This window comes from Artemia sp. Qi Xiang Cuo, chromosome 5, assembly GCF_049724085.1.
Source record: "Artemia sp. Qi Xiang Cuo chromosome 5, ASM4972408v1, whole genome shotgun sequence".
In the NCBI taxonomy this organism is placed as follows: Eukaryota; Metazoa; Arthropoda; class Branchiopoda; order Anostraca; family Artemiidae; genus Artemia; species Artemia sp. Qi Xiang Cuo.
The window spans coordinates 82,291,252-82,310,680 of NC_142798.1; the positions used below are offsets into that span (position 1 = coordinate 82,291,252).

Genomic DNA, 19,429 nt, shown 5'->3' on the forward strand with positions numbered 1-19,429 from the left:
GATCTCAATATGTCAGTTATTATTCCTATATTTGATCAGGCGGAAACTGGATATAACAAAAAGGTTGCTTTTGATTTTGTAAAACAGTGGAGGATAAATGGCATATTTCCACCTCTTTTATTTGACTCCCCTCGATTATAAATTTGTCCAGTTTAAAACGTGGATTAGTTGTAGCATATGCCCCAGGCAAAATGGTTGCAGAGTTTATAGGCGTGGCTCAATTTAAGGATGAAAGGGTATATCTATTCTAAAGAAGGATGCAAAAATTAGGAAGGTCATATAGGGTGTCCTTGGAAGCCAGGGATGACGGTGTAGTCCTTGGAAGAATTGCTCTTAATTTATGCAAGGAGGAGATCAGACCGTCCTACAAACGGTATTTGTTAGAGAATAGTGCTGAAATTTTTTTGTTTAGGTGATGCGTACAAGGTTGCAAAACATTATGAACAGATAGAGCAGATAGTGGGGAAAGGAGAGACGTCTTCTTTTTCCGATGAATTTCTTTCTACGCTGACGAGGGTGAAATTCGGACTCAATGAGAAAGGTTTTAATGTCCCACGAGATGAGGTTGATGCCTCGCAGGGTGGTTTGGCTACCCAGGGAAAGGGAGCTGGTTTTAATGTCCCGTGAGATGAGGTTTATGCCTCACGCGGTGGTTTTGTTGCACTGCGAGATGAGGTTGATGCCTCGCAGGGTGGTTTGGCTACCCAGGGAAAGGGAGCTGGTTTTAATGTCCCGTGAGATGAGGTTGATGCCTCGCGGGATGGTTTTGTTGCACTGCGAGATGAGGCTGATGCCTCGCAGGGCGGTTTGGCTACCCATGGAAAGGGGGCTGGTTTTGAGGTCCTGTGGGATGAGGTTGATGCCTCACGGGATGGTTTTGTTGCACTGCGAGATGAGGTTGATGCCTTGCAGGGTGGTTTGGCTACCTATGGAAAGGGAGCTGGTTTTGAGGTCCCGTGGGATGATTTTGCTGCCTCGCGGGGTGGTTTTGTTGCACTGCGAGATGATTTGATGCCTCGCAGGGCGGTTTGGCTACCCATGGAAAGAGAGCTGATTTTGAGGTACTGTGGGACGAGGTTGATGCCTCACGGGATGGTTTTGTTGCACTGCGAGATGTTTTGATGCCTCGCAGGGTGGTTTGGCTACCAACGGAAAGAGAGCTGGTTTTGAGGTCCAGTGGGATGAGGTTAATGCCTCACGGGATGGTTTTAATGCGTAGCGCTAATAGTCATGTAAAGATATCAACAGTAGCACTGCCATTTGTCGAACCACAATTTAGTAGAGCAAAACCAAGTAGGTCAAAACCGAGGCGTTCCGCAGCAATAAAACCCCAAGGATTTTTTTGGTAATAATATCTTGACGTCATTGCAGCATGGTAGGCCAATCAAACTGCAATGGTTGACATATCTATTCCATTATTTATAAGTTTATGCAATTTCATTTATTTGTCGTTGGTATTTTCAGGATTAATTAGCCTTTCTCGGTCATTCCTTTTGCCCTAATCCGAATTTTATACATAATCCCAACTTTCCTCGTCCTCATCAAATTCAGAGGTATGGGGAAAAAGTCTATTTGAAAGTATACCGAGTAAAATGAAGCGTTAAAATATCCAATTTCCGACTACTGTTGTTAGTGTGGTTCGCTTATACTATGTAAGTGTTTACTTATGCAAGTATTGTGTAGTGTTTATATTATGTAATTGTTTACTAGTTCATGCTGTAGAATGTTAGTAGGTGAGAAGTGAATAATTTGGGAAGGGAATGTTTTGAGTTCAATTAAAGTTTGAGGGTTTAATGAGTTTCAGGGCCAAATTTGGGAAATTTAACTTAAAACAGGGGGGAGATTCTGTAAAGTATTTAGAACATCAATTCGAGAAGCTTTTCCGGGTGTTAGATTTCTTAGTTATTTGGTCATTTATGTGTCAACGAGAGTGGTCCAGGGGGGGCTCTTGGGACTAACGCTTGTCGTGGGAAAGGGCTCGTTCCCAGGCATGGTCGAACAACCAATATCTGGAACTTCCGCTCCAGGAAAGTATTACTCTTGGTTCACTCCTAAAGGTAGTCCATCTTTCGCCTTCGTCGTAGCTAGTTGTTCTTGTGCTACCTTATTTTCTCTAGGTGTATTCTCACGTTATTTAATTAAGACCATGTACCAACGTGTATCGTCTATCTTTGGAATTTACGTAAAGCATTACATCTGCCAATATAAAAGGCATACAAAAAAAGAACTAAACAGAGGTTTACACATGATTGTGCAGCTCTTCTAAATTTTTTCCACACCGTGCATGACTCTGATTCGATTCCAGCTGCTATTTTTCTGGATATTTTCTGGGTGAAAGCTTTTGATTTTTAACCCGTGGAATTCTGATTTTTAAGCTATCGCCTAATGCTTTAATAGGGCAGGGTCATACTGGGCTTGATTCTTTTTTATTTTGTAGAACTATCTCTATAGATTCCCTTTTCTATTTTTCGGTCTGGAGTTGAGTTTGTTCGTCCTCAAAGTTCTGCTTTTGGGCTGCTCCTGTTGTTGATTTATGTTAATGACCTTGTAGTGGTAGTTAAAAGACAGAAACCTACTGTTTATGACAGAAACCGCCTACGTCATCCTGAATCTTTCAATTCTCTAGAAACTGAATCACCGTTGCTGGATGAGGAAGCTCTCGTCACTTTCGCTAATGAAAGTACCCTTTGTATTGCAGTAATAACAGAGTCTGAGATGCTTCCAAAACTAATGAACCTCGTTGAAAGAGCCATTACTTGTTTCGATGGTAATTGTCCTTGCCCTAAATGTTGCCAAGTCAAGTTTTTTTATTTTTTCCATTATTTCAAGTTTGCTCTCACTTATCTGATATCCATGTGTCAAGGGTGTCTCTCTGTAGAAGGATTAGTATGTCCAATTTTTTGATTTCCTTCTTGAGGAAAATATTTCGTTCAAGTATCATATTGGACTAATTCTAATGAATATCTTAAAGAGCTTTGTAATTTTGAGGAAGCAAAAACATATTTTTCTTAGATCAATTTAAAAACTGTGCTTCAGTGCTTGTGATATAAATACTCGTTCAGAACTCAATGATTTAAAAATTCTGTTCATAATTCTTAAGAAATGTTTTTTTCTGTAGCACAATCTTAGCTAACATTCTACAGTTAATTAAGTGATTGTATGTGAGTGAGTGAAAATTGATGTGTTTGGGTGTGAGATCTTGAACCTGAAGACAGATACCGAGCGCAACCTCCTCGCGATCAGGATGAATTGCCTACGCCGCATCGCAAAAAAGATCAACTATATTGACCACGTCACCAACGTAGAGGTGCAAAGACAGCTGAAATTCTCTGACTCAACCCTTGATAAAATCAAACGGCAGTGACCGCAGTTGTTTTGGCCATGTAAAAAAAAATGGCTCCTGACTGTCCCGAGAAAATCTTACTCGAAGGAACGATTGATAGAGAGAAACCACCAGGAAGACCACGGAAGCGGTGGATTGATAGCTTCAACCGCAAGCATATCGTGCAACTCTCCGCGAACGGCACGAGACAGATCTTAATATCAAGCCCTGGCTCATGTCCTATCAAAAGAAGAATTCCTGAAAGTGGATGGATGGGACTTAGGAAAGTATGTGAGTAACGCTACAAAGCTTGGTAAAAATTCATAACAGCTTAATAAGATTTCTGAAAACTTACAGTTTTGTCAAATAAATTTGTAAACTTTTTGTATCCCGAGATAAGGAATTTGATTTGCAATATTTTGTGGGTCCACCGAGGCAAACGCATATGGAAGCTGAACTCTCAGCTACGCGGACAATCCTTCTTTGGAATAGAATTCCAATCAAACTTCATACTTGGTAAAGTCTTCATTTTATTTTAAATTAATCTTTAGTTTTAAATACAAGGGTTGATAGGATGGTAGCTTTTCACATTCAAGACAATCATGAATCAAAACTTTTACAGTAAGAAGTTGTAAGCAATGAGTTATCTTTGTAAATAGGATATTAAACTAAATTTTTGACTATAAATTTTCTCAACAAAGCTATTGGTATAGAAAAATTAAGTAAAATTTAAAAAGGAAGACAAGCAATCCCAATGAGGGTTGCAATCTTGATAAAAATCTGTGCAACTAAATACAACATGCTTGAGAGTCCTAAAGCTACTATGTACAAAGCTATGGAATTTCTTATTTTTGCAGCGAAGGATGGTGAAATATACAAGTCCATTTTTATAAATGTATATTAACCTTGCTGCGTTGAGCTCGTTGGTGCAGCCCATTGAGATTCTTTCATTCGAAAACAAAAAATGCTTAGTGCCCTTTTAAGCATATGATTCAGTTTTATACGAGTTAAGTTCTTTTTCAATTTTTTGGGTGCACAATTTCAGTTTATGAGTTTTGCTAAACGTCAGATTATTAAAACGGCGAGACAATAGGGTCGTTTTTTACTCATCTTTGTGCTAAGATCTTACAGCTTTTGACAAAGAACGCTTAAAAGTGAAATCTTAGCACCAAGATCTTATACCTTATACATCTTATACATCTTGTAGCGTTCAAACATCGTTCATCTTTCTGGTCTGACCAGAACAAGGATGAGTAAATCTATATCCTCAAAGTTCTCTCATCATTGTTCTATACGGCAGAAAGATGGCGTCTTTCACACCCTTTGCTAACATCATTGAGCTGTAAAATCTTAGAACAAAGATGAATTAAAAGAACGGAAATCTTTGCAGAAAGATGTGAGACCTTAGATGTAAGATCTTATTGCAAAAGAACGAACCTAATATCTGTTTAGATTTAATTTTAGATTGAGCCATACATATGGACAAGTGTATTTAACGTAAAATTTCATCGTCTTCTTCTCTTCTACCTTGTATGAAAAATAAAGAAAAAGTTAAAATATATTGAAATACTAAAAGTAAAAAATATTCTACATATATTCAGTAAAATATATTCTACATAAAAAAGTAAAATATATTCTATCACTTTGATATTTTTTTTTCTTTTGTAGTTTTTATGGAGTCGCCGTACGTAAAATATAAACTAATAAATTGAAGTTAAAAATATAAAAGAATTGTTGAAACGAAAAGAAAATAATACGGAACGAAAATGATAGTCAGAGCAGTAAAAAAAGTAATTAATAAAGTGTAATATAAAAGCGTAAATTCACATAATATAAAAATATGAAAATCAAATTTTATTTAACTTGATTACTTTGAACATAATTTGGATCCCAAATTGTTGAGTATTCGATTACATCTCTGTTATTTTTCTTCTGGTTTTTCCTTTCAAATCGAGTCGTCATTTCTAGAAGAAAAATATGTTAACAAATCCCAGTTTCTCAAAAAATAAAAGACAGAGACTACGTCCTATGAAATTCCACTGTTATATGAAATTCTCTTTTTATGTAAAGAAGGTGCCGTTGAACGTTTGTGCTGTGGGGTAAAAATACTCAGAACCTCTTGAGTAGGTTGAATAAAATCCTGAAGCTTGCGAGGATTCTCGTTAACACCCACTTCATTTGATTTTAGACTCTAATTTCTGTCAAAAAGTATGTCAAAAAAAATCCTCCCAAATGCCATGTATCATTTGGCAATTTTGTTCATTTTTCAGCCTATCTTGATACGGTTTTCTTGTCTTTTAAGGTTCTTTAAAACAAAGGATGAAGAAAGCAGAATTTTTTCATCAATTGACCTACCAGCTTATTATCAACGAGCTTACCAGACCTGCCAAGATTGTCTCAGGCCAACTTAGGCCTACATTGTACAGACTGGATTTTGACTGGAAATCATTTAAAATTTTAAAAAAGCAATTGGGGAACTCGGGGTTGGCTCGGACAAGGGTTGGTTCGGACACTATCATTATAAAATTGAGTTTTGCACGAAATATTCTGCCAAAAATCAGGATCAAGTACTGACGAGTGGCCAATTTTGCGTGAAAGTTTCAAAAGTTTCCACACACGTGTTGAGTACTGGTGGGGTCAAGAACTCTAGAAAAAAAATGAATGGTATTTTCAGCGAAAAATGAAACGCCGAAAAAAAAGACTTTTGGGCGAAAATGTCCAAATGGTATTGTCTGGCTGTAAGGGATGCGTAATCAGTGTGAACCATCATTACGCTAATGAAAAAAGAATGCTTTGGGGGTTTTGGGTGTCGTTACGTTACAAGCGGGGATTCCCCCATGGGTTCCTGTGGTAGGGTTACGCAAAATTGTGTCATGACTATTAGACCTGTCCGTTTGAAATGGGGTAAGTCGTAAGACGCCATTAGAGTCCAGAAGGGTGAGTCATGGAGTCTTACCATTTGAGTTCCCTTTAATAGAACAGGTGACTGCACTGTGCAGGTGCGAGGGGATGGTAGCTCCACTTATCCGATCCTTTAAAGGCGAAGGTGTAGCGCGTGGTGTAACATGCACTTGAAACGGGGTTGTGCACCGTGACGTCATAATTTCCGTATTAATACTACTTTTCTGTTATACGGACCACATTCCGAGTAAATGAAACACCTGGGAATTTTACCTATAAATAGTATAGGCGCTTGGAATCTTGCCAGGGCCGTCATAGAAAAACAAAGTGGTGTGCCACCTGACCATGCCATGCGCGGGAATGTAGCCCAGAAACAGGTGACCGTATTGTACAGGTTTGTCGCTCGACGTCAGAGGGCATGTCCTAGAAATCCTATTGAAAAAGGGATATGTATGTTGTAGAAAAACAAAAGGGTGTGTGTCACCTAACCTTTGAACTCTTGCCAAGGACGGGAATGTCGCCTAGAAACAGGTGTGCCGTGTGACGTCAGAGGGCATGTCCTAGAAATTCAATGTTAATTTCCCTATCTGTGTGCTTGAAATCCAATGCTATTTTCCTTATGTTAATATCCCTATCTGTGCGCTTGAAATCCAATGCTATTTCCTTTATGTTAATTTCCCTATCCGTGCGCTTAAAATCCAATGCTATTTTCCCTATCTGTGACTTTGAAATCCAATGCTATTTTCCTTAAGTTAATTTCTCTATCTGACCGCTTGAAATCCAATGCTATTTTCCCTATGTTAACCCGTTACGGCCCACTGTCCTATTTATAGGACAGCTGGTTTAAAATTTATTGTGGCTAAATTTACACTGAGGACAATTTGCTTTTAGTGATAAAGGCTTCCCTGGTGACCAAGTTATCTAGGTTAATTTTTCTAGGCCAATTGATCGTTCATTACCAGATCAGTGGCTGTATTTAGGTCACAATTAGCATAATTGCACAACGGTAGTTTTCAAAATTCGGTAAAAAAAATAGTTAGAGTTCCCCCAGACAGTAGTGACTTTGATAGCAGTTAGACAACTGTATATTTAACCGTATTCCTGAATAAAAACTTGAGATTAAAAAAAATTATTTTTTAATGAAATTCTTTGGTTGATTCTTTGTTGTGACAACTTGGGGAAAACTTTACGCTTTTTCTGGTTTCAGTCATAATTCTCTCTGCAATTTTTTTTCTGAGTGTTCACATATGCGTTTGGTTTACTTGTGATATCCATGTGTGTTTTTCTTGTTTTCTCTTATTATTAATCCGTTTTTCCCCATTTAATCGGGTATAAGCAAAAGTAACAATAATAATGTGGTTTCTTTATCATCCTTCAACTTTAGCCTATTAGTCGCCAAGGAAAAAATATCTTTAAAGTTTTTTATACATTTTTCTTCATCTTCCAGATTTCTGAAAATGAAGACAAGAAACCCCTGCATTTCACTTAGAGAAGCTCCAGACCTCCTAGAAGACGAGGAATTTGCATGTGAAGATATTCAGGTTCTTGTCCTGCCTCCTGATCCCGATCAAGCATCTGATGAAGATGAAGAAAATGACGACACGTGGCTCTGATTTTAAATGACGTACCGGGAACTGTTGAAGTAGATTTCAGACCAGGTCCTCTCGAAGAAGAACAATTTGAAGACATCGACAACATCATACTCACAGAAGAAGAGGGTGCATCAACTTCGAGAGGTGGGCCACAGAAGAGGCGGTTCAAAGCCGTTAACCCGAAATGGAAGAAGCAAAAAGGAACCTTTCCTTGCCAAAACTTGGGCAAGGGAGCAGCTCAGGCGCTTGAGAAAGCCCAAGAAGCATAGAAGGGAAAACTCGAGGAGAAATTTTGGATTCGTTTCGAGATGGTAAAGTCTTTGACCTCATTTCTCATTAGATAGTTATATTTTTAATGTCTCAGGAAAACTTTGCCTTTACTACATCAGATGACGAAATCCGTATCTTTGTGGGACTACTGATTTTTTAGGGCAATAATAGGTTGTACTTCCATAGAGCTTATTGGTCAGTCAATGAAGATCTTGGAAGTGACCTGGTCAAGCAAGCAATGTCCAGAAATTAATTTATGAAGATAAAAGAGAACATCCACATCATGGACAACAATACAGTTCAAAGTTTCAAAGATTAGCGGGATTTCAAGGTGAAGCCCCTCTTCGACATAATTAACGAAAACTTTAAGCATTTTGGAATTTTCTCTCAGCATCTATCCATCGACGAAATGATTGTGAAGTATTATGGGAAACATAGCCTGAAGCAGTTCATCCGAGGCCAACCCATTCGATTCGGATATAAACTATGGGCTATAAGCATTTCGGATGGCTATTGCCTTCAGTTTCATCTGTACTTGGGGAAGAAACCTAGTGCCCCATCTCAGACTGCTAAAAAAGGCCTATGGTCTTGAGTCGTGAAAAGACTTCTGGAAATTGTTGAAGATGGCAACAGCCACGAGGTATATTTTGACAATTTCTTTACAAGTCATCGGTTTTTGTGTGACCTGAAAGGAACTGGATTTCGAGTGACTGGGACAGTTAGAGAAACCGATTGGCAAGGTGCCCTCTTCCTTCCAACAAGGATTTTAAGAAGGAGCAACGTGGAGCCTGTGATTATCGGATTGATGCAGCCAACGATATATTGGTCGTAAAATGGCAGGACAATAACGTTGTCTCTGTTGCATCCAACCATCTCAGCCTAGATCCACTAAGACCGGTTGAACGAAGCGTTAAGGGACAGATGGCAAGGACGGCAGTGCTCCAGCCGCATCCACTCAGTCAATACAACCGGAACATGGGTGGAGTTGATTTACATGACTGGCTTGTCAGCAAGTATGCTCTGTCTATTAGAGGAAAGAAATGGTAATGGGCTCTGTTCATGCGCCTGTTAGACATGGCTGTTGTCAATACTTGTACACTATTCAATATGGTGGTTGACAAAGAAAAGGAAATGACACTTGTAGATTTTAGACGGTAGGTCACACAAGCCCTTTTGAAAACAAATTACAGAAGAGGGGAACCAAGGCCTTCAATGTTAGAAAGAAGACCAGTTTCTGTGCCACTAGTCAGCACCCGATATGACAGAATAGGACACTTTGTAGTGAAGCGCGAAAAGCAGCGACGATGCCAAGGCAAAAACTGCAAGAATAAACCGCTGAGCTAATGTGAGAACTGTGACGTCACCCTGTGTACTGGCTGTTTTGCGTCTTACCACACTAAGTTTTGTTCTGTTTTGGTTTTGTGTTGCACTTAATACAATCTTTGGCATTAAAAATATACTTGATGAAATCGTGTATACTTTGATACCACTAGAGCCCACTATCCTATAAATAGGACAGCCTGTATCTCAGAAACCGGAAACTATAAATGCATTTTTGGCTTACTTATGTCATAAAAAGAAACTGGTGAAAAGGACAACTAGAATCTCCGACATTTTTTCTTGGGCCTTAATTGGTTAATTTCCCTATCTGTGACTTTTAAATCCAATGCTATTTTGCCTATGTTGATTTTCCTATCTGTGCGCTTGAAATCCGATGCTATTTTCCCTATGTTACTTTCCCTATCTGTGCGCTTGAAAGCAGAGTAGGGGTACTACTTAGCTTCATGTATGTGCAACCCACGCATAGTGCCAAACAGATTTTAAATCAACTTAAAACCAGCTATTAAATGAAGCTGGGCTACTAATCCAAATAATAATAACATTGTGCTGTTCTTCAGCTGATTGCTTTTGGTCAGTGTCAATCTCCAAATTTTTAACAAACTAATGTTCTAGAATAAAGAACAAATAAAGACAATTTTTATTGCTAATGAACTGCCAGACTGATAAGTCATAAATTTGCACCGAAGCAAAATTTCTTTCTGGGATTCCCTTTTCCTTTTTAAATCTAGCACCAGTCAAAAAGCACAACTAACTTTGAAACGATTACACCTATTGGGCACAAGAGGAGGGCAATTGCCCCGTAGATTTTGGAAAATACTATTTTTGAATTTTCTTTGAAAAAATCGACAAAATATACTTGCCCCCCTAGATTAAAAAAAGAATTCGAATCTTCATTTTTTTTTTTTTTTTTTAGTTAAGAAAAAGCCTCGCCTTTCCCATAATTTCTGTGGATTGTCACCCATGCTCTGAAACCAGACATTTATCAGAAAACAAATCGTTATATACAATTTAATATACACCATGGAAGTAATTAAAATGTCCAATATTTTACCTGTTTCATTATTTCTTCTCCGTTCATATTTTCGCAAGCAAGAGAAATGAAGAGCGGCATATGTAACACCAGCTATTGCTGAAATGGTGCCCATGTATTGGAATGACAATCTTAATCCAAAAATCGAAATAAAATATCCGCCAAGGTAGCTCCCTGTTCCTCTTCCTATTAAAAAAAAATAGTAAATTATGTTTGTTGAATTTTATCACTACCCTTTACTCACTTATCTAACTCCCTTTTTAACGGTGTTTTTCCCTTTCATATAAAATCAGGCAAATTATCAAGGGCTCATACCTTTTGTTAGGGAAAATTCTAAGTTAATTAATTTTACATGTTTTGAGACAACAAAAAGGGAATTTAACATGAAAAGTTCAGAGTTTCTTCTTTTTTATATTAAATAAATAAATAATAAAAAAATTTCAGCTGAAAGTAAGGAGTAACATTAGAACTTAAGACGAACAGAAATCATACCGTATATGAGGGGGACTGTCTCCTCCTCAATACACCTCTCTTCACACTAAAGTTTTTGAAAATTTTTAAAAAAGGCTTTAATCCGAATTTAACGGTGATTATGTTTGAGGAAAAGGTCAAACTTTAGCTTAAATAGTGGGGTATAGACGAAGGGACAGCCCCCCTAATATACTGCATTATTTCCGTCTATTCAAAGTTTTAATGTTGCTCCTTATTTTCAGAGGAAGAAACTTATTTTTTTATTTAATTTCTCATCGTTTTTCAAATAATGCAAGGAAATCAACCTCTCCCACCTTGGAAAATTTGCCACCCACAAATATTTCTTCCATAGAAAGTTGCTCCCACGTAAAATACTTCCCCTGCGAAATTACCACAGGATAATTCTATCCTCGCTGTGAAATCCCCCCCCCCCCCGAAGAGCAACAAATTTCTTGCAGACGATTTTGCTGAAAATAATCCTTGGCATACTTTCATTTGAAAAAAGACATATTTTTTGTTTAATCTCTTATCCTCTTTCGGTCATGGCCAAATTGCCCCTGTATAGAAAGTTTTTCACGGAAATCCCCTCCCCCCAAAGGAAAATGTTTCTTCCGTGTAAAAAATCCCCATGGAGGATTTCTCCTGGTGATTATTTGCCCAAGGAAAATTTAGCCCGTAAAAAAGCCTCCTCCCCCTATGTTAAAATCCCCCAGAGAATCCTATATCCTCTGATAAAAATTTCCCCGCACCATACTCCAGAGCATTTCCACATGTAAAATAGGGTCACCAACGAAAAAGCAAGATAAACGAAACAGATTTTATATATGAATTCTGGCAAATTCCCTTCGGGTACAAATTCCCCTGGAGAGTTCACCCTCGGAAACTTCCATCCCAATAGAAATTTCTCCCAGTAGGAAATCCATCCCAAGAAGATCTCCCTTCTGAAAATTTTTGTATACTTTCTAATAACAAATACTATATGTAAGCAATGGGCAAATTTCATAACTTCCATCTCTTTTTCTGAGGGCTGTAGGGGCCATGTCATCCCCAAAGATATAATTATCGGACCTTTCAACTGTTCTGAGCAAAATAGCTATCTCAGAATTTTGATTGGACCAAATTAAAAAAAAGGGCGTCGGAGCTAGTTGCCCACCTGTTTCTTGGTCACTGAAAAAGCGCACTAGAACGTCTAATTTCAATTCAGATTAGCCCTCTCTACATTATGTAGGAACATTGGTTTGGTATGATCATCCCTGGGAAGAATAAAGAAAAAAAAACAAAGAAAAACGCATCCGTGTTCTTTCTCCTGGCAAATAATACAAAACTCCACATTTTTGCAGATAGGAGCTTGGAAACTCTACAGCAGGGTTCTCTGATACGCTGAATCTAATGGTGCAGTTTTCAATAAGATTCCTTGACCTTTGGGTGATGTTTCCTCTATCAAAAACCAGGTAAATTTTCTCAAGCTTGTAGCTTTTGATAGGTAACATTAAACATAATGAATCTTATAGATTTGGAATCAGCATAAAAAGTCAATTCTTTTGCTGCATCTATTGTTATCAAATTTTATATTTAGAGTTTTGGTTAGTATTGGGCCGAGTCACTCCGAACTTACAGTTCGTTACCACCAACTGTTTGATCATCAGACAATTCACATTTATATAACTATATTGGTAATTTATATTTTCTTGTACAGAAATCTATAATTTAAAAGCTTTTGGTATAAATGTCATAAATTTTAACCACTTATGTTTGAAATTTGTCGCACCTTTGGTTCTGATCCTTGCAAAACAGTTGACTGTTGTAAAGATGGGCTTCAATTTCTTATAGTTGTCTACATAAGAATTATAGGAGTTAGCCTATTTATTTGTTATAACAGTTAGTTATTTATGTTTCTAAATGAACACACAGATACCACATCGCTCCGGGTGGTACACAAACTTAGAAGCAATTTAAGATTTTTTAAAAAAGATACTAGATAGTCAAATGCTTGCTTTCTCTGTCTGTGCATGCTATCACGGACAGACAAAATGATCAAGCAGGACATTTTGTGAAGAGGGTCGCGGCAAGAAATGGATAATTTTTGCAAGAGAATAGAACTAGTAATTGGTGACATTCCCATAATCAGTGCCAAAATCATTCTCAAACTGAAAGATCCAACGTACTAGTTTCGTAGCACAATTATTTAAATTTAGATTCAAAACTGTATGGTTAAAATTGCATGACTTGTATGTTTTGAATTTGCATTTCAGATCGAAAATAAAGAAAAAAAAAAAAAAAAGACTGGCCAATGAATTGATAAGAATTTAAGAACGGCTTAACACCGAAAACTTTAAATACTTTAAATTCATAGAGTCCATCGAAATTGATATTTTCACCTTTCAAAGACGCTAAAGCAACTTGGTACAAGAGTAAGCTAATTGTAATAAATTTTACTAGAAAATTTTATGACAAGAGATTAACTTGAAAAAGTGACGGAATTATGCCTGATCTACTGGCGGCTGGCCCGACTACCGGCTTATTAGCAAGGAAACAGAAGGCTAAATTGACAATTCAAACCAGTAGTTATTGATTTGGAAAAGATGCTGTTCTAAGAGTAAAATATGAAACAGTTAGAAAATGCTGAGTCGGAAAGAGTATCGGTTACTCATTTAAGGTCATGTTCAATGCATGCAGCACTGGAAAATCAGTTAAATTCCCTCCTCAATACCAAAATCATAGAAGTTGACTTTAAGCTTGGTAGAATTAAACAAAAAGTAACCCTGCTGACTGAGTGAAATAACGTTGCTGAGTCATTCACAACTAAGGAAATACCAAAATATAAAAAGAAAAAAAATAATTATGCTACAGGAATAAACCTTGTTATTTCTAAATCAAGAAGCATTGATATCCACCCAGATTTTTATCGTAATGAATGCTGTTCAATTTAGCATGGAACCCAGAGAAATTCTTCGAAACTAGAAGATAGAAACCAAAAAAATCGCGAAAACTTATAACAAGACGTCACGTGACTGAAATATATTTTAAAATGAGTTAATTATATTGCTTTTTAAGGGCTCATTTTACTCAGATAATCCGTGGTTACTTACAGGCTGCAGGCCTACCAAGGAAAATGTCGGGTTGTTCTTAGCCTTCTATGTCTGCAATGCTGTCAATAGTAGAGTCAATAGTTCGGTAACTGCAGTCAATTATTTACATTTGGTAAATAGAATCAAAGACACCTGTCTGGCAAATGCAGTCAAGGCTACTCATTTGGTCAATGCAGTTGGTGATGCCCCTTTAGTAAATACAGTCAATGGTACCTGCGTGGTAGATATAGTCAATGGTACCGTTTCAGTAAATGCTGTCTAGGAAGACATGGACAGCTGTTTCAGATAAATGGCAGAAAAACTAAACTTTCCTAGAAAATAACGAGTAACTAGGGATTAGTAAAGACTGGAGTGTGCCAAAGGAAAGGTGCAGCACCAGAACGTTTTCAATTGCATTATAGTCCAAGCAATGAAATCGGTCCTGCGTGACAACATTTTACACAAAATGTTTTGGGAAGAATACTTTGTTATGTGGCATTACTTTATACTTTTGTATTACATAATACTTACATAATACATAATACTTTGTAACGAAAAAATAAAATAGATGGCATTATAATGTATCATGGATAAAAGCCATCCTGGCCGAGTGGTTAGAACGCTATACTTTAAATCCGCTTTTCGTAAGGACAAGGGTTTGAGTCCTGGTGTCGCTGGTTATTTGGTTTGAAATGGGAGTAACTGGCGTGACTCTGTAAGCTCAACCAGAGTCGACCAATGATTCCCCATGGAAATCTGGGGACTGTAAACATGAAGGATGTGTGAAAGCACAGGATGTCAGGCACCTATCCCCCATTGCAATTCTAGCATGAAGGGCCTCGAAATGGAAATCAGCAGCACCGTTTGCGACTATAATGCCCAGTACTGTATTTTTTACCTTTTTTTTTTACCTGTATAAAAAGTAAGGCAGCCCTCGATACTTTTTAGCAGAAACAAATGTTTAAATCTTTTGACTTTGTATTTTTTATTCCTGTAGGAGGGGTAGAAGATATTTATCAATATTTGAAGGCTTTCTGTTTTGATCTATACCGTCTATATTTGTTACGTCTGTATTCCGACAGGTAATAGTTTAACCAATTAGCAAGCTACTGTCCTGACTTTAGGTAGAAACAGACCTGAGTGGCAGAAAACTGACTTAAGCATTGTCATGCGAATGTCACTTTAAAATTTTGGAGGGTTTATGGAAAGTATTTTCACCCTTATCTGAGGTTAGTTTCATTATTTTTTTGTTTTTGTTTTTTTTTCATTTTTCATTTTGGTTTCTAGTGGTGCTAATTTTTTTTCTTCGCTCCTAGTAGTTTTTGCTCGTTTTTTACTTACCGCTTATTAATGGTAATTTCTGGTCCTTTCAAGGTGGAATTCCCTCTTCTTTTAAAAAATGAATTTATTTTTACATAGAGAGAATATTATTGGTAAGATTGTTTACATGCTAATAGTCCTAATGTACAGTTTGCTTTAGTGAAGATTGTTGGAACAGCATTAGCCTAAATATTCACCGCCAAAAAACAATAACACGTCAGATGCATAAAACGACTGAGGCTTCAATCGAGTGGCACTCAGGCCCTTAGCTCCCGCTAGTGAAACCTTATAAGATCTATTTTTTATTCCCTCGTGAAGTTACGCATTTGCATTCAAAAACACATTAGATAATGTCTACCACCAGTCACTTGTTCGTCAAAATGACTGCGGTTCCCAGAAAATACATTCGCCCAAAATAAATTTTGTAGTAATACCACGAGTGTCAGTAACAAGAGAGGTGGCAAAGAGAGAAATCCCCCGACTGAGACAGATCCAGGGGGCTCTTTCAAAGTTTAGAAAATGAGGCCTTGGCATGTGTTCTTTTGCTGTTTTACCCCTCTCTCTCTAAAAAAAAATCGCTGATTCTATTCTCTATTAGGTCAAGTAAACATAAAAGTCATTGACACGGTTTTTTTCTTGTTAAAAATAAATGCGCAAAATGTTTAAGTGGAAATTGTAAGAAAGCCCCAAGTACTCCAGTTATGGTCGTCCGAAAGCTAAAACACGTAATTATGGGGAAATGGGTTTGGATTTAAATCTACTAAGCTTCGTTTCATAATGTTTACCAAGTTAAGGGCGGGTGTCACAATATTTATTTATTTGACGGGAATCATGGTCTAACAAACTTCTTATCTTGTTGTTATGCCAACAAGTGTATAAACCTTTAGATGAAACTAAACAACTTAACTACTTGATTACGGGGTAAATTTACGCAGCAAACTTAATCTATCAGCATTGATGAATTGCCTGTCTAAAAATCTACAAGCATTTTGAAGAAGCTCTATAACTGATTGTTTATAAGCATACATTTCATCTTCAAAGAAAAAATTAACACGATTCGTATTCGAATTTAAATATCAGCCGAAATTAGGTCCAATCCATGGCCCTGGATAGGGCCACTTGGAGAAGAATAACAGTACTGTCAACTAGTTCAATCCACGCTGGCTAACCTGCTGATCAAGATCATTTAGTCAAGAAAGTAATTACGTAAGATGTGCTCCAGAGAAAGAAAGTTGGTAGTCTAACAGTTCGAACCTCAGGGACGGTTGGTGGGACTGGCCATATATCTCAACCACTTTCAAATTGCCTTCAACGGATGATTCGAGAATTTTTTTTAAACTGAATGTCCAATTCAGATAAGGCACTGAATCTTATACCCTAATGAAAGTTTTCACTGACAAATACAGACCCCTTATGTTTTGCTTTTTATTGTCCATGAGCATAAATGTCAAATTTTCATTCATTTTTAAAATCCTTTGCTAAGTCTACAATAAAGCTAGAAACCTCATTAAGGGTACTAATCGTTCAAGAGTTATCTTTTTACTTTGTCTCATATCACTATAGGCCTATACCTTTTAGTGTGCATGTTTTACTTTTTATCAAATTCGTGGTGAGCTGCCCCAGACCCTAATTTTTCTGCCATTTTTTACCCCTGATCAAACTAAATATAATCTTCGTAATACAGAAAAACAAATCATATTCAAACTCATTTTACTCCTTCTGTAAGGTCAGACTTCAATCCTGTAACGGCGAGTCATAATATGAAGAATCTGAAACCTGAATCGGCTTGAAGGTGCTACTTGCTTAGCTTGCTTAAAAAAATTGTTAAAAATGTTTTAACTCTAAGAAGTTTCTTCTTTCTTCACACTTTTTTTGCGCAGGATTCATTTAATTTACTTATTTTATAGTATATATTTAATTTGAATTTTTGTGCTCAACATTTTTTTGTCTCTTTTAGCAAGTGGCTTCTTTCACTGAAAAAGTGACTCTTATATCTCCCCCCTAATTTACAGGTCATGGAAGCCATGGAAGATTAGTATAATGTATTATTTTATGAGAATTAAGTGAGCATCCTGAGAATAGAAACAAGACGCCTCAAAATTTGACACAACTTTGATAAAGTCAAACAATCTTGGAAAGTAATTTCAGAAGATATTTATCGAAAGTGAGAAGCTTGGAGAGAGACAGAGAGGGAGAGAGAGAGAGTGGGGGGGGGAGGGAGTCCCAAAATCTTCGATATTGATATTCTAGAAAAACAAGTAAGAAAAATAGAAATAAATGAAATATGCCACCTATATTGTAATGTGCTCCTCCTACTAATCCTGTTAATGTCGCAAGAAGTCCGACAGGAGCAGCGGCAGCACAGTATGTTGCACTTGCAGTTGCCATTAAGTGTTGTGTGATAATCTCCATTATTTCGAATGGAAAACAGAGCCATGGATTGCTGAAAATTAGAGTTTCGAGGTATTATAATCTATATACAGTTGTTTCATAATGCCAAATAAAGACAATTTGAGAAAAAAGTACGAACATCAGCTACTTTTATATATAGCCTAGAGCTATATCTGGACCAAGTAAGAGGGGGGCCTAGGCGCTATTACAACGGCAGGTATTGTTATGTTTGGAGAGAAAACTGGAGAAGAATTGAATTTTTTTAACTAATGCCTTAGATCTACTAACGAAAAACAAAATGATAAACAACATGTAACTTTAATCGTCGTTTTAAGGGTAAAATGGGATTCGTAACGGTAAAATGATAAAATGGTAGAATGGTATCGTATTTGGAAAGAACGTTGAAAAAGCGCATCAAGCGGTACGTTCATCTTTTAACAAGCGAATTGTGTTTTTGATCTTTTTCGTTTCATCTTTGAAGCCTAATCTTTCTTTAAAAACTAATATTTCTAATAACAGAAGAAAAAGCGAAACATTTTGCTCAGTTATCCCACACTCCTTTAATATTTTTATTGGTATAAGATACCATGAATATTTTCATTGACAAATTTCTGTCTTTCCGTTTTCAAATTAAAAAAATACAGAAAAGCGGGTATAATATTTTTAATAAGGCAGTGGACAAAATACGAAAAACAAACACCTTTAATAATAAAAGAAGACTCAAATATGGCTTGGTTCTGCTAACGAAAAAAAAAGAAGAGAAACAAGGCGAAACTTTAAACGTCCTTTTAAAGGCGCAAAGTGAAATTTGTAACAATAACAGTTATCGTATTTGGAGAGAACGTTAAAAAGCTCATCGAACGATAACTTCACCTTTCAATAAACGAATTACTTGAAAATTCGAAACATTAACACGTTAAGAAGTTGTTACAAGACAAATAAAAATGTTAGGCAAACTATATATCTATCATAATTAAAATTCTACTTTTTAATAATACAAATTTAAACAAAGTAGAATCTGTTAAAATTGAAAATCTGTTAATATAAACAGACTAGTTGAAAAATAAAAAAAAAACTTTAGTAAATAAGACTTATTTTGTATTATGTGGAGTTATTAAAAAGAATATAAAGAGCCAAGTCTCGTGACAGTTTTAAGCTAATTAATAGCCCAACTGTAATTTCAAAGAAACCATAGATTAATCACGAAATTATTCTCTTATAAGAATCATTATAACCTATATTAAAAATTAATCTTTCCAAGGATTAATTTGGTTGTCCATATAACAAGCCAGACGAAAAAAAAAACATTGTTTGAGATTTAACAAGGGAATACCCCCCCCTCCATTTGGTGCACATCTAAAAGCGTCACTTGTTTTACGATTCGTAGCCCGCTTTCATCATGTCGTGCTTAGTCGACCAAAGAGTGACACAGTCGCAAAACATGGGGCAAGTCCTATTTGCCTCATGCAGTTTCTTAAATTGTGCAACCTGTTTAATTTGGTTCGTGGGTCATAAAGTCAAAAATTCCCTAAGATTTTCGGACACTTTTTAGTTTGAATAGAGCCTAGAGAATCACCCAGAATTTTTGTTTGAATTTATATTTTCAATCAGTCGATCAATTTAGTAATTCAAAATTTCTTATGTAATTTTTTTTTAAATATCTGATACACGCCCTGCTTCTCAAAAAAAAAATGAGTCGGTCTTTTCTCCGTTTCCTACTACC

General features: G+C 36.7%; 2 protein-coding genes across 3 annotated transcripts in view; both read right to left on the reverse strand.

The window, feature by feature from the left end:
- Positions 1-19,429, reverse strand: part of LOC148952624 (major facilitator superfamily domain-containing protein 6-A-like) — a 747,865-nt gene that overhangs the window by 331,049 nt on the left and 397,387 nt on the right. The window lies entirely within an intron of this gene.
- LOC148952627 (uncharacterized) overlaps positions 5,114-19,429 on the reverse strand; it is a 46,798-nt gene continuing 32,482 nt past the window's right edge. Inside the window, exons 4-6 of the mRNA XM_089088646.1 lie at positions 17,607-17,758; positions 10,478-10,642; positions 5,114-5,286 (exon numbers count right to left, since the gene is read on the reverse strand). Coding sequence (XP_088944772.1) covers positions 5,177-5,286; positions 10,478-10,642; positions 17,607-17,758 — 427 coding nt within the window. The 3' untranslated portion in view covers positions 5,114-5,176. The remainder of the gene's footprint in view (positions 5,287-10,477; positions 10,643-17,606; positions 17,759-19,429) is intronic.